This window comes from Thermobia domestica, chromosome 5, assembly GCF_964235325.1.
Source record: "Thermobia domestica chromosome 5, izTheDome1.hap1.1, whole genome shotgun sequence".
Taxonomy (NCBI): Eukaryota; Metazoa; Arthropoda; class Insecta; order Zygentoma; family Lepismatidae; genus Thermobia; species Thermobia domestica.
Genome location: NC_137458.1, coordinates 1053138 through 1067529, shown reverse-complemented (window position 1 = coordinate 1067529; position 14392 = coordinate 1053138). Strand labels below are relative to the sequence as shown.

Here is a 14392-nt window from a genome sequence, read left to right as displayed (position 1 = left end):
ACCCAGATTTACACATTTCTCCCAGCGTTTCCTTCACTTTACGAACACTGTCATTGCAGAAATCTGCACATTGTGCTTTAAACTACTCTTCCACCTCATGAATGACGTCATCTGTGTTGTCAAACTGGTGACCACGCAACAGATTCTTCATTTGGGGAAACAAGAAAAAAGTGACTGAGTGCGAGGTCGGGAGAATTAGACGGATGCTGCAATACCCAGTAGCCACGCGTTCTTGCCTTGTCGACAGCAACTTAAGATGAATGAGCTGGTGCTTCTGAAAAGGTGTCAGCAAACGTGGAACCCAGTGCGCAGATACCTTAGACATGTGAAGTTTGTCATGGATAATTTTCCACACACTGCCATAACTGAGATCAGTCTCATTCATAATCGTATAGATGGTTACACGTCTGTCCTCGAGTATTAAACATTCCACTTTCTTCACAGTGGTCACATCGTCCGTCAGGGATGGACTTCCAGGTGTAAGGGTCGTCTGTGAGGGACATATGATCAGTTGAAATTTCCTTTTCTACTTTACAACTGTGTCTAAAGATGGACAATTATCACCTTACACTGCCTTTATCTCATCATGAATTTGTCTGGCATTATTACCCTTCAAATGCAGGAAGTTTATTACACTGCGAGCCTCAATCTTATCCATCTTTCACTTTGGTCACTTTTGGCACACTGTAAAAAAAAAAAAAAAAAAAAAAAAAAAAATTAAAAAAAAAACAAGTATTAGGAGCTAATTTCCTTAACATCATAAACGTAAGAACCAAACATAACATTATCATATCTTAATAACTTCTGGTGATAATTAAATATTTACGATACCCCGTCGTAATTAAAACGATTTCTCGGAATTGCACAATTTTAAGTAGTGTAACAAACTTTGCGTATGATTATCATATCTCCGGAATGGTTTGAGATACCAAATTACTGTAAACGGCATTAGGATCTTTACATTCAGTAAAAGCCGTTTGTGTGATTAGCTGTGGTACTTTTCATATCTAAACACGTTTTTTTGAAATAAAGCCTTTTAAAAAGTCAATTTAAATTCTTCGTAACTTTGTTTGTATTGATTAGAAACCTGTCAATGTCATGACTGACTGTAGTATTAAACACCAAGATACTTCGTATATGCATTGCCCCATGATCTGCAAAATTTTGGATGTTTGTAATGCTGAGTGTCCTTAGTTTACAACACTGAATAATAAGTGTGGTATTGTAAATTTTATTTGTAGTTTCAAGTGTAGATTTGGAATATGTAATAACCTGACGTACACTGTAGTGTAGTGATTAAATGATTGGACCCACGTCCACGTGGTCCCGAGTTCAATTTGCGACCGGTGCTTCTCAATTTTCGGCGTCGTGAAGTAAACTGGGAAGTCACGTGACACTAAATGTAGGAAGCTACCGAAATGCCGGTTAGTGACTAACCACGTGCTCGCCGCTAGGCTCGACGTAGATCAGTGAGTCGCTCACAGATGGCGTTGGAGCAGCTCAGCCCTCAAATGGGCTCTTACACCAAGTAGTTAGTGGAATAACCTGACGTAATGCCATTTGAAAAAAAAAAAAAATGCTTTGTGTATTGCAGAGTATGTCAACAACAATGTCCCCTTTTAAAATTCACATGGTAAAAAAAAATATCAACGTGTTTTAAGTGTTAGTGTAAAAGTTACAAGACGTATCAAGGTTAATGATCCGCCCTTTATATACATGACAATATTGATTTAATATCGAAAATCTTTTGTTCTACTCCTGGAAGCTCAACTCGATACTCTTCTAATGCTCCCACTTGTCTACATGGAAACCACACATTTAAAAAAAAAAATGTTCACCCCTTTATAAAATGTTGTTTAAAATTTCTTGATTGCACCTAGCAGTTTAAAAACGAAGTAATATCATAAAACCCAAGTCTTGAAAATCGCCATGTTTTGTTGTTTTCGTTCATACAGTAATGTTGGAAAGAGATTCCTCCTTCCTCCCCCCGCCATTTTTAAAAGTCCACCATTTAAGTTGTCGCTGAAATTCAACTTTATCATACCTCCGAATAAGAGATAGATGGTACTAAGTTTATGTCTCAACATCACTATACACTCATCCTCATTTTGCCACTATCGATGACCTCCTAAATCTACAGGGTTCGACTTAAAACATTTCGTTTCTCATTCCGTCAGTTTGCAAACAATTCGCGAATGGGTTTATGCAGCCGATGAGGTGAGAATTGATTTGAGAAGTAAATTTGTATAATCCAGTTCTCGACTTTATTTCCCTTTCCATCCACTTGGTAAATCCCGGGGTAACAATTACCATTGAGACACTCAAGATTTCATGTCATGAATTGACGTTCGTGAGTATTCTCTTATTTTCCTGGAGAGAAAAAAGAAAGCACTGAAATTCATGGTCAGAATCATATTTATCACTTGTTTTATTTTGTGTTCTTATATTAATTCCATCTTCGTTGCTTTATACTTACTTTAATTAAAATAACGGTAATTCTGTCTGTAAGAGAATGACCATGAATTTGCTGTGACCACAGCACAGCTACTCAGTCCTAACAAATCCTGCCAGGATCTCCCAGGTATTCGGACAGAATTCAGAAGGCTCGCTTGTGGCTAAGCGGTTAACATACACGCATTTAGCATGGAAGACCTGTGTTCAATTCCCGGCGGAAGCTCATGTGGTTAGGATTCCACGTTAATGAGTAGGTCCATTCTCATATAGCCTTGCTGCTGAAAGAGGTGCTAAACTCAAAATCAGATCAAGAATTCAGAAAATTTGAAACATTTCCAAGCAAGTTCGTGTTGTGTGGTGGAAATTATATTTTACGAACACATACATACATACTTGAGTATCGAAGTGTTGCACTCAGAAAGCAGATTTAGGTCAATTCATCCGGTATAATTAGGCGAGACCATAAGTCAGTACACCAGGGGTTTAGTGACTAAATTCCTTTCTCCCTGTTTTTTAACGTCTAGAAATTCGGAAGCTGGAGTGAAATACTAGAAATTGAGAAAGTAGAAAGAATAATTAATTATAGCCTCATTACGAAAATATTTTCCTCAGTTATTAATAAATGTATAAAAGGAATAAGTTCGCTGATTTACTCATCAAACTTCTAAACTTTTTGGGATACGAGGTTTGTATAGATATTGTCCTTGCATCACAAGCTATAGAGATAGATGGATTTTGTGAAGTGTGACTCGTAAGGAAGGAAAAGGGAGCTTAAAATTTTCTTTGACGTTCTTCAAATTTCCGGTACTATTAGGAATAACATTTATAAATTTTGTCTTGTACCCTAGTCTGCAGATAAGACGTGATTTTGCGAGATGCGATTCCTAAAAGCAAAAAGAGGGCTCTAATTTATTATTATTATTATTATTATTATTATTATTAATTCGTTCTGCATATCTCCGGAACTATTAGTCATAGCACCTTGATGTTTAAATATTCCACATGCATCCTAGAGTACCAATAAACTGAAATACACAGTATTGTTCATAAGTTTCCGGGCTGATTTTTTACTGCTTTCCTACATAGGCTATTTGTAGTACAGCGATTAAATTAGTAGTACTAAGTCTACTTAACAAGAATTAAATTGACGTTTCGGTGGTTTCAGTAGTTTAGAACACAAGACATGTGATTCCCACCGCTGTTAGTGTGTGTCCACAAGACATGTGATTCCCACCACTGTTAGTGTGTGTCAAACTATGAAACGGATGAGAAGAACGAATAACGTGTAGCGATTAAATTCTGCTGTGAAATGATATGTTTGCAAAGCATATAGTGATGCTGCTTTAAGTCGAAGAACCATTTTTGAGTGGCACAAACGGTTTTTAAGAAGGTAGGGAGTCCGCGAAGGACGGTGAGCGCAGTGGTCGGTCCACAACAACCCGAAGCAATGACAACATCGTTGCCGTCGCCAAAATGGTCAAAGAAGATCGAGAAATGACGTCTTGGTTAGTAGCAGATACACATACTCAGTATACCGAAAAATGTAGTTTTACGAATTTTAACCGAAGACTTGAGAAAACGTAAAATGTGCGCAAAGTTATTCCGCAGTTTCTGGCTCGAAAACAAATCGTAACACTGCACCATTCCTCATATTCCCCAGACCTGTTTTCACCCGATTATTTCCTTTCCTAAGGTGAAGTCGCAACTAAAAGATGAAGAATTCGATACCGTGCGTCAAGGAGATCCAAGAAGCTGAACAGGATTCCCGCAGAAGAGGTTTTTTTTTTTTTTTTTTTTTTTTTTTTTTTTTTTTTTTTTTTTTTTTTTTTAACCATGAAAACGTCGGAAATACGTACTCAGCAGTGTATTGCTTTAGATGCAGCCTTAAAAAAATTACATTAGTCTTCCTGATTTTCTTCCAGTGTCCCTCCGGGAACTTACGGATCGTACTGTGTGTGTCGCCCAAAACTGAAAATGAGAATGAACTTTTACGTAGCTCCATGTTGATTAATCACTGCTTTGATAAATGATATTCATTCGATTAATCCTGATTCCTGTATGTATATTAAGTGGTACTCCTGATGTTAATATAATTATTACTGCCGTTCTTCAGTGTTTGACCGTGCATTTTAGTCTATCGGATTGAAAGTTGTATGTTTTTGCGTCCTAAATAGCCTTGCAGCCTTGGAATTCTATAAATAAATATGTATATTAAATTCCGCTTTATTAAGACACTAAACATACTAACACAGGAAAGAAAATAAACTGTCAATCAAAGTTTCATTGAAAATAAAATACTTAACCATTTTTAAGCTACAATGCTTGTATATGTGCTTTTGCTAGAAGGTGCGAGTCGCTAATGTGCTGCATTGTGTGTGATTGATCATTAAGAATAATTAGATTTCGTTTACACACTGTGGTTCTTATATACTAGAAGTACCATTGAAGTATCTAAAGAATAATGTATGTTTTTAAGCATGTTACATTCCTATATATGTTATACATACTTTACCCGCTTTTCGCAGCATATTAAAGACACTTCTTTGCAATGATAACAATTTAATATGTAAAAATTTAGATTAATACCTCTTGGGTGATAAGAAATCCCTTCTAATTTTTCATGTTCACTTATGGGTAGCTCAGGGAGACATACAAAGAGATAGATAAACATTTATTGCAAATTGCAGGAGGGCGGTAAATATACGCTTATTGCAATATTTTATGGATGTCGCTGTTTTCTTTCGCTGTGCTCAAGATAATAAAAATGTGTTTATATGTTTGTCTTTCTTCATCATATCTTTGGTTCATATGTTTCTCCATTATTGAAGAAAACTTGTGATGTAAGTAAAGGCACAACTTACTCTACCTATTTTCTTGGGTCCTACATTATCTTTCTAAACGTAATTATACTAGATAAGTGCAAACTAACACAAGTCAACTGCAGATATGCCCTTCTGCTTACTTCGGCGTTAAACTTTTTTTTAGCTGTTCTCTGCATATTTTTTTCATGTATTTTACATCTCGTGCACCTTACTTTACCTAATGGTTTTCCAGGTAATCCTTTTTTTTCTGCATCTTCGTTACTGCATCATCACCAAATAGATTTCCTTGTGTATCATTAAAATTGAGCTCATTGAAAATTAGTTACAACTGTACCACGATTTAAAGTGACAAACGTCTGATCCATATATATTATATCGGTAATTTCAAACACATATGTCTTTTCCTTTCTCTCTTAAATGTTGCATTATGTATTTTCATCATCATCATTATTCCATCTCCTCCGATTGCTGATTAACACTTGTGTGGATCTTTTTATTTTTGTTTGGTCAATCTGTCTGGCTATTGTAGGATCTCTCTTCTCTATCCTGAACTCTTATCCTTTTAATTTAAATGTTGTTGATTTTCTTCTCACGTGTGCAACCCAGTTCGCCTCACTACTAATTTGAAATTTTGACTTGCGATCTCTTTTTTTTTTTTTTTTTTTTTTTTTTTTTTTTTTTTTTTTTAATTGGATTTCTATCATTTGCAATCAAGACTCAGGCTCATTATCCTCAATAGGGCTCGCACTCACAAACCTTAGTGAAGCTCACACTATCTCAAACTCGTATTCGATCGAGTTCGGGCTCGCTATCCTGAATAAGACTTGATCTCGCTCACTGATTACACTGTTGACTGATTTAGCTCGAGAGCCAGGCTCGTGAGTTGGGACACCTCTGGTAAGAGGTAGAAGTCTCCGGTCTAAAAATCAAAAATTAACGGCTATGGAAGCTGATGTGTTAGTCATATATTACGTTAACTTAGAATTGCCTAGCTGGCAATAGCCTCCGTCGACTTCTAACGCCAGAGTGGTCTTCGGTTATGTTATTACATATAGCTAAGGATTGTGGGTATCTTATTTTGAAACGAGAGAAAGTGTTTTCAGATAAATTCGTTTGTAAGATGCATGCCCTAAATGTTCGTTGTAGGGATTTCCAAATTCCTTGCATGTGTGATGTATTGTAGTCGTCTGTTCATAAATTTTAATTGAATAGCCAATGATTTTACTACAATTTCTTTTGAAACCTTATCATATATTACACAATTAATAAAAGTGTCACAGATATTGATTCATTGAATATTATTCAGCAGAAAAAAAAACTAACGGAATAATTAAAGAGAACAATAAGAAATATAAGCCTAGTTCATTAAAATAGATAATCAGTTAGGAAACGATACTATTTCATGTCATTTTAAAACCATATCTAGCTTCATGTATTTATTTACTCATCAAATAATGGTATTCAGCATCATCCGATTGTCCGAAATATTTAATCTACATCCAGATTAGTACATATGGATACCTGTTATTTTTGTACATAAGTTATTTTTCTTCATGTATGCTTCTGTTTGTGAAAACTGCAACACCATAAAAGACACATCCGAGTGGAAGGAAATTTATATCACAGATTCATTACATGACTAAACGGGAATGATTATAATTTCAGAACTGTACATCTTTAACGTTGATAAACCAGTTTGTCGTGAAGCCTTCACGTGCTGTAGTCAGACCCATTCTATATGACGTGGCATCGAATCAAAGAAGCGTTGTATGTCTTCCTGAGGAATCGCCTGTCATGCTGTTTATATGCGAGTCCACAAAGTACCAGCCAACTGTATTTAATATACGTTGGACAGATAACATGTCAGGCGAACGTGAGGCCAGGAAAGCAGCAGTACCTGCCGATCCGTGAAGAATGCGTGAGCGGTCTGGTATACATGTGGGCGGATATTGTCGTCCTAAACTGACGTCACAAGTTGCCTCGAAAAAGGTTATAGTGTCGACCTCTAAAACTTCACTGACGAAGTTGCCCTCGATGCGTACCAATCGAGATCGCGTGTTTTACTCACAAGTGTTCAGACCATAGTATCTGCCTTCAGTTGTAGCCTTAGCCAATGTAAACTGACACATGCGCGTCGCCAGTCTATCGTCAAGCTAATACTATAGATGATGCTGTGTAGTCGTGAGCACCATCTCTGGCGTGCTTAGTAGCAGACAATTGTGTTTTCAAATGAGTCCCGCTTCAACCAGTTTTGTAGTAATGACCGCATTCAGATCAGATGCTGTCTTCTAGAGTGCATCGTCGAACGGCTGCCTAGCGGAAGGTTTGATGATATGGGACACGATATAACAGGCGATCTGGGCTATTAAGCATTAGGGAAGTTCTTTAGTGTGAGGTCCCCCATTCAGACAACTAAGGACAGCTTAGTTTGGCAGAAGAATAATGAGTCATATGTGTCAGGAATATGGATAGTTTATTCAGGAACGACGGGTACCGCTGCTTCCTTGGCCTACACGGTCGCCTGACATGTACCCATCGAACGTGTGTGGAATATGGGAGATCGTCACCTTGTTTGTTACGGTCCCTCACCCGACCATGTCGAAGTCATTCGAACCCCCCAAACAAGCAGTGTGGCAGGAGATTCCTCAAGAACACATCCAGCATCTGTTTGGTTCGAAGCTATGATGTATAGGAACTCTGATTGCAGCACGTGAAAGTTTCATGCCATATTGATTTATCAGAGTTAAAGCAGCTTGTAATCGTTTTGTATAGTGATGAAACGAATCTGTAGCATAAGTTAGTTCCACTTACAGGTGTCTTTCTTGGTACTTTGTGATTTTCACAAGCAGCAGTATATGAATCTACATGGATTGTTATCAAAATAATGGGAACACTCATGTACTGCAATATGTAAGCTTTGAGTTGTTAACACTGAGCATTAATGCACTGCGACTGTCTTGTGTTAGTCTTACGGTAACTGACAATGAGTAGAACGCGAGACGAGGTGGTATAGTACGAAATCGTAACTGTACTAAAGCATATAGTGGGTGCAAAATGAGATACCTCTGCGATTTTCAAAGAGGACAAATTATAGGCGTGCGGTTAGTTGAATCAAGCATGTCCGAGACTGCCAGTGTGTTAAGTGTATCGAGAGGAATAGTGTTCAAGTGATGTCAGACGGAACTCGTTGCAAGAACTTAGTAGAGAAGTGGAATAATGAACGGAAACTAACCCAATGAGGAGGGATTGCCGAACATTGAAGAGAATTGTTACAAAGAGTCATACAACTGGAAAATTCAATGATCATCTAGAACTTACAATATGCTTCTACAATCACAACCCAACAACAACTGTAATTTGAACATCTGCTGTCGGATTGCGATTTTGAAACAATTTATCTCCACCGAGAATTCGGTAATACGGGAAAGATTATATCCGTCCATAGCATAAAACCGATGGTTCGAGGAAAGTATTATGGCCTGATAGATGATTTTTCTCCGGGTGTATGTTTGGTAGACAACTAAAGACTCCAGACTTCTTTCATTAAACATGGTTGTAGGAGTTATATGTTTAGTCTGAAAGAACGGATTACTGCCAGTGATATCCGGACATTTTATGTGATCAGGTGCATCGTATAGTATAGATGTTGTTCTCTAACAGAGACACAGTTTTCCAAGATTGTAATGCACCTATACCACAACCAGATCTCAACATGAAAATGGTGTTCAACACCTCCCCCGACTTGATCATTATTTGAACGTCCAGACTCAGATAGAGCAGTGAGTCATTGCTGACAAAGCTCAGTATTATATTATCCACGATACATTACGTACATATGTATCTCGATTGTGCTTCGAAAAGTGTTGGCATTATTTTGATAACAATGCGTATAATATGAGTGAGTGCGTTGGTGTTGCATGAATGTGTTTTCCGTTGCAGCCTTGACTTCCTTTGTGGCCGATCTTGCGCCTCGTATCGGGTGTTGGAGATCCTCCAATGTGATGCATGCTGCCATGTTACAAGGGATCATGCGTGCTCCTTTGCTGTTCTTTGACACCACCCCGACTGGCAGAATAATTAGTCGCTTTTCAAAAGATGTCGATGTGATGGATAATACATTACCATGGATGGCTTCTGATTGGATGTATTGCCTCTTTGAGGTAATTCATTTTAATCCCTCGCCCCCTCCTTCCCTTTGTTCACAGAAACATTTTCAAGTGTGCTGCAAAGTATGTATGAAATTAACGCAAAACTTTAGATTTAGGCAGTTAATATTGCTGCTTGACTCTAGTGAAATATACTTCAAATAGGCTCCAGAAGTATTTGTCAAATGATGGTTTGGTCGACTCCACTAGATTCTACAACATGATAACAATGTATTTCGGGTTTGTAGTTTGGCGGACTCATACAACCTTTAAATTAATTTCTATTTATGGTTTATTTAAGCATTAACCGTCTCCAGTATGAACAATTCAGTCGCATATGGAATTGCTTTCCACAATATTCCCAGTGAGTATTTAAGAGCAGCATACAATTAAAGCACAAGTTCCGCCCAACAAACAGGGAACGAAAGTTGGATTACCGACAAACTTAGCAGTCATTTTGAATGTTATTCTCTTATAGTCAAATTGTAAATCACTTTTTCTTTTGAGAGGAATGCAGGAGAACGAAATGTTGTTGAGATTAGTCACACAAAAGTGAACATTCTTTAGTCTTAAAAGAATCAGAAAGCTAAGACAGTGTTATTGGACATAAACTTGTTACAATTCAAAGAGCAACTTTATGTATGGTGTAAAATGGAATAAATTATCTGCGTGAATACAACTTTCACTATAATGAAGACGTATCGCGGATCAGTGAAATGTGACCTGAATTTCGCATTTGGGACTAGACTAGAGCCTGAGCATATTTAGTGGGAAGATCCTGTAATGAAGGTGAAGTGACGACGGAAAGGAGAACAGTGCAATTCAGCAGACGAAAAATGTGGCATCATGGATCTGAAGTTGTGTTCCTAGTTATTATAGCGTAGGAGGACACCTATAAGACTTAGTGACTACACCAAGTTTCCCTCGTAAACATGGCTTTTCTATCCCATTTAGGTTTATTGTGGACTCACGTTATATACAGGAGTAAAAAAGACGGGAGGGGAGGATGAGAAATAATAAAGAGTATACTACTGTTTGTTTGTCCGTACAAGACGAACGAAACTATTTCTCGTGAAATTGTTTTGGTTGATGACTAGGCCATACAGAGATTTTGCCTGCGTTTTAATTACATTGATTATGGTTATAGACTTGTGAGAGACAGGATCTCACAGTCTTGTATTCTTGACTTTTATGAATGAAAATATGAGTTCAATGTGCAGTAATACCCTTGCTTAATCCTTTACATTCCTATATTTGTTTTACATACGGTATTTTATAAAGCTTAATTTCAAATCATGTTGAAGATAAACTTGTTTAAGGCTTGCATTAGTAATAATGTTAGATAACAAGCTAACCGCTGTGTTCAAGGTTTTTAGTCCACTCGCTTTGTAAATGTTGGCTTGATTTGGAGCTTTTTGTTAATCTCATCGTCTCCCTTCAACAATTTATTGAATCAGTCTGTTGTTACTCTCAGTTTGATTGTCTGCTTATTAACTACAGTTCATTCCTTCTAACTTGATAGATAATCACAACTTCACAATTCTATTCACTTTGCCATCGCAAGAGGACCGGTCACCGAAGGAAATTTTCAGGAAACACAACATGGTTTATACAGTTTCATTCCTTGTAATTTTAGTGAATGTTTCTAGTGTCTTTGGGGGCTCGGGGGCTCAGTGGTATAGCGTTCACCTCCGGTGCTTGGGGTCCCTGGTTCGATCCCAACTCGCGCCGTGTGGACTTTGTGGTGGACAAACACCGTGCTCGTGGGTTTTCTCGGGGTTCTCCCGTTTCCTCCCACTTTCTTCATTCCACCATTTCACTCATCTCATCATCACCGTCTCCTTTAGCCTAACCGGCATAACCGTGGGACGTAAAACTTAAAGATTTCATTTCATTTTTCATTTTTTTTCTAGTGTCTGATCTTAACGAGAGCGCTTAGAAAGAATGACTCTCTCTGTTGGTCTGCATGCTAGTGCGAACCTTCGTTCCACACGGTTCGATTCCCGATGGAAGAGCCGTGAAATTCGAACGCATTACGATGGTTCACATTCCACGTTAGACAGTAGGTCCACCCCTTATATAGTATCGCTGCTGAAAGGGGAACTCCAACCAACAAATTAGGTATCACAGAACGTAAATTTATGCAAGAGTTTATGGTGAACTTACTTTTCCTTGCAATTCTGTGCTGCAAAATTTATTTTGTGTTATCTTTCCGTTTTCCTGTATTCATTTTTGTCAAGACGTGAAATGTCTGAATTTTCAAAACTAACTGTTGTGATAAAATTACTAATGGGTCATTCCACGAAAAGAAAACCAGGAGTCCCAACTCGGCCGTTTCCAAAGTTAATGAAATTTGGCGGGAAGGTTCTTTATTATCTTTGATGTTTATGTGTCAAACTCAAATGTCAGTTGAATATCTAATTTGGTTGTGTGGGTGTGTCCTTTCAAAGAGAAGATGCTAAGTTTGCCCAGTGTTTTTGAAAGTTGTAGTGAATATAAACTAGTTTGGACAACTTTTCACGCTATTTTAGAACATGTTACTAATTAGCTGTTTAAGCATACCTCAGTATAGATACATCCCTTGTAAATCTGAAAAAAAAAAAAAAAAAAAAAAAATCTTGACGCAGTTCAAGGAGCCCACATTAAACACACAATAACTACGTTGTGAATTCACCAAGCCAGTCGAACCTTGGATGCATGATTCTCACCTATGATGCCGTTATAGTTTAAGTTTAGAACCCTGTGTCTTAATGAATAAATATATATATATTTTTTTTTTAAATAGTACTTCTGGTCCTTGGTGAAAATTTGTGTAAGTAGGTTTTATATGTTCATTGAGTATAAGCCGTGGTAAGATCATCTAAAATGACGTATATGCAAACTTAACACCTTCGCACGCGGGACGAAAGTGAGTGACTTTCTTTGGGAGGTCATATACATGCAACCAAAACGGATATTTAACCGACTTTTGAGCTTGACACATAAACATCAAAGATAATATAGAACCTTCTCACGAAACTTCATTAACTTTGGAAATAGTGGAGCTGGGACCATGTTTGGTATTGGTTCCTTTGACATGGAATGACCCTTATTATCGAATTTTATGTTTATAAAGATTTTTTTATTCTAACTTATCTTTATTTTAATTTTCTCTGTTTGTATTAAGACCGTGATTTTGGGTCCGAATAAAAGACGGATTCTAAAAGCTTTCCTTTATATATGCGGTGATGGTTATATGCAGTGGTGCTATTCAACCTGTTCGCTAGAACTGGTTGTTAAAATATTTCGAGTTCGCAGAACAGTTTGTTATGCCCAGACATAAACACAAACATGCATACATACGCATGACCTAACCAAGAGTGAAAGGAAGAAACCAAACAAATTTGTGATAACACCTCTGTACTTTTCCTACTCATTGTTGTAAAAACAGGTAACTTTGAATCTTTTCAATTAAACGGGTAAACAGAAATTTGAATGGATAGGTGTCTAGGTGACCAATAAAGTTTCCTAGTCATGTTAATAAAAGGTTTTCAGGTCTTAATTGTTAATTCTTTTGTGTGCTCCATATTTGTATTGGTAAGAATAAATATTTGAAATTTTCAGACAACATAGAACTAGTTTTGGTAAAGCTTTGAAGCGATTTACTAAATCTCAGTAACAAAAATACAGTATTTTATATTCTATCATATGTTTTCCCCTCTTTCGATTTGGTTTTGTTTGAACGTGGCGCTACAAAATATAATAGAAACAGTTCTTCGTTCAAACCCAAAGTAATAAAATTGGCATCGCGTTCTAAAATATAATAACTCTTGTATCTACCTTGTATTGTTTGTTTATTAACTCTCTACTACAGAAACTTGCCAATAGACGTTATCTGCATCGACTCACTCTTCTTAAGACTCTGCGCTTTCAACAATCCTCCTACTTATTTCAATGATTGCAACCATTAAATGCTCATCAAGATCACGACGCAATATCAGTAAATAAACTCCTTTCTCTTCCCCAACACGTCGAAATATTACTCGAAATCGCTCTTTGCATCCACTATCCGTGCATGGAATGACCTTCCGCCCCACATACGACAATCTCAGTCAATCTATTGAAGAAGTGGTTGAGAAGACCATCCATGAATCTCTCGAGACTTACTGATATCTGACAAAAATGCTGATTTTTATTCTTCGTATCTTTTATTTGTTTCTCTTATTCACAAAATGTATGTGAATGTATTACGTGTTTATTTGTAATCGATGTGTGTGTGTGATTATGAGTGTAATTTTTGTTGTCATTTCATTGTGTGTCTTTTCAGTTATTGTTCTATAAATATTTGATGTTGTCACATTAATCGTGATGTTTGCATGGTCAAGTGGCGGACAAGGCATGATTAGCCATAACTTTGCCACGTAAGATAAAACTAAATAAATAAATAATATACCGGTAAATAATACCGTACTCCAAACATGGTTACAGACATATGCACCAAGGCTAATAGGGCCCATACACTTATCAATTTTAGCTGATCAGTCCGATTGAGCTAGAAACTGACTTAACTGATCGTACGATAAACTGAACTTCCAGTGTGTGGAGTGCCGTCAGTTAGTCGAGTTCAAGTTCCTTAAAATGCCAAAGCTTTGAAACGTACACTTCCTCACCTCCAGTTCGAGGTCTGCACGAGCTCAGGCCGAGCCCTGGGCTTATATCACTTTAGACCCGGGCCGGGCTGAGGCCGTAAAATTTTAACTGTACAACCATATTTCTCGGTTCTTTTCGGCCTAACTTTGTAAATATCCTGTACAACGATATTTGAGTTGAGTTGATTTTGAGTTTAACGTCTCGTTCAGCAGCGAGGCTATATGAGACATGGAGCTACTGATTAACGTGGAATCCGAACCACATGAGCTCTCGTCGGGAATCGAACCCGGGACTCCCACGCCAAAGGTGCGTACGCTAACCGCTTAGCCACGAAGGAACTCT

The 14392-nt window shown here is 37.5% G+C and overlaps 1 protein-coding gene across 8 annotated transcripts in view; it reads left to right on the top strand.

Annotated features, from left to right (window-relative positions):
* Positions 1-14392, top strand: part of MRP (Multidrug-Resistance like Protein 1) — a 301358-nt gene that overhangs the window by 240377 nt on the left and 46589 nt on the right. For 2 of the 8 annotated variants that reach the window (XM_081758090.1, XM_081758085.1), the window contains one exon: positions 9216-9436. The exons of the other annotated variants lie outside the window; for them this stretch is intronic. In XM_081758090.1, coding sequence (XP_081614216.1) covers positions 9216-9436 — 221 coding nt within the window. The remainder of the gene's footprint in view (positions 1-9215; positions 9437-14392) is intronic. 8 annotated transcript variants of the gene reach the window in all.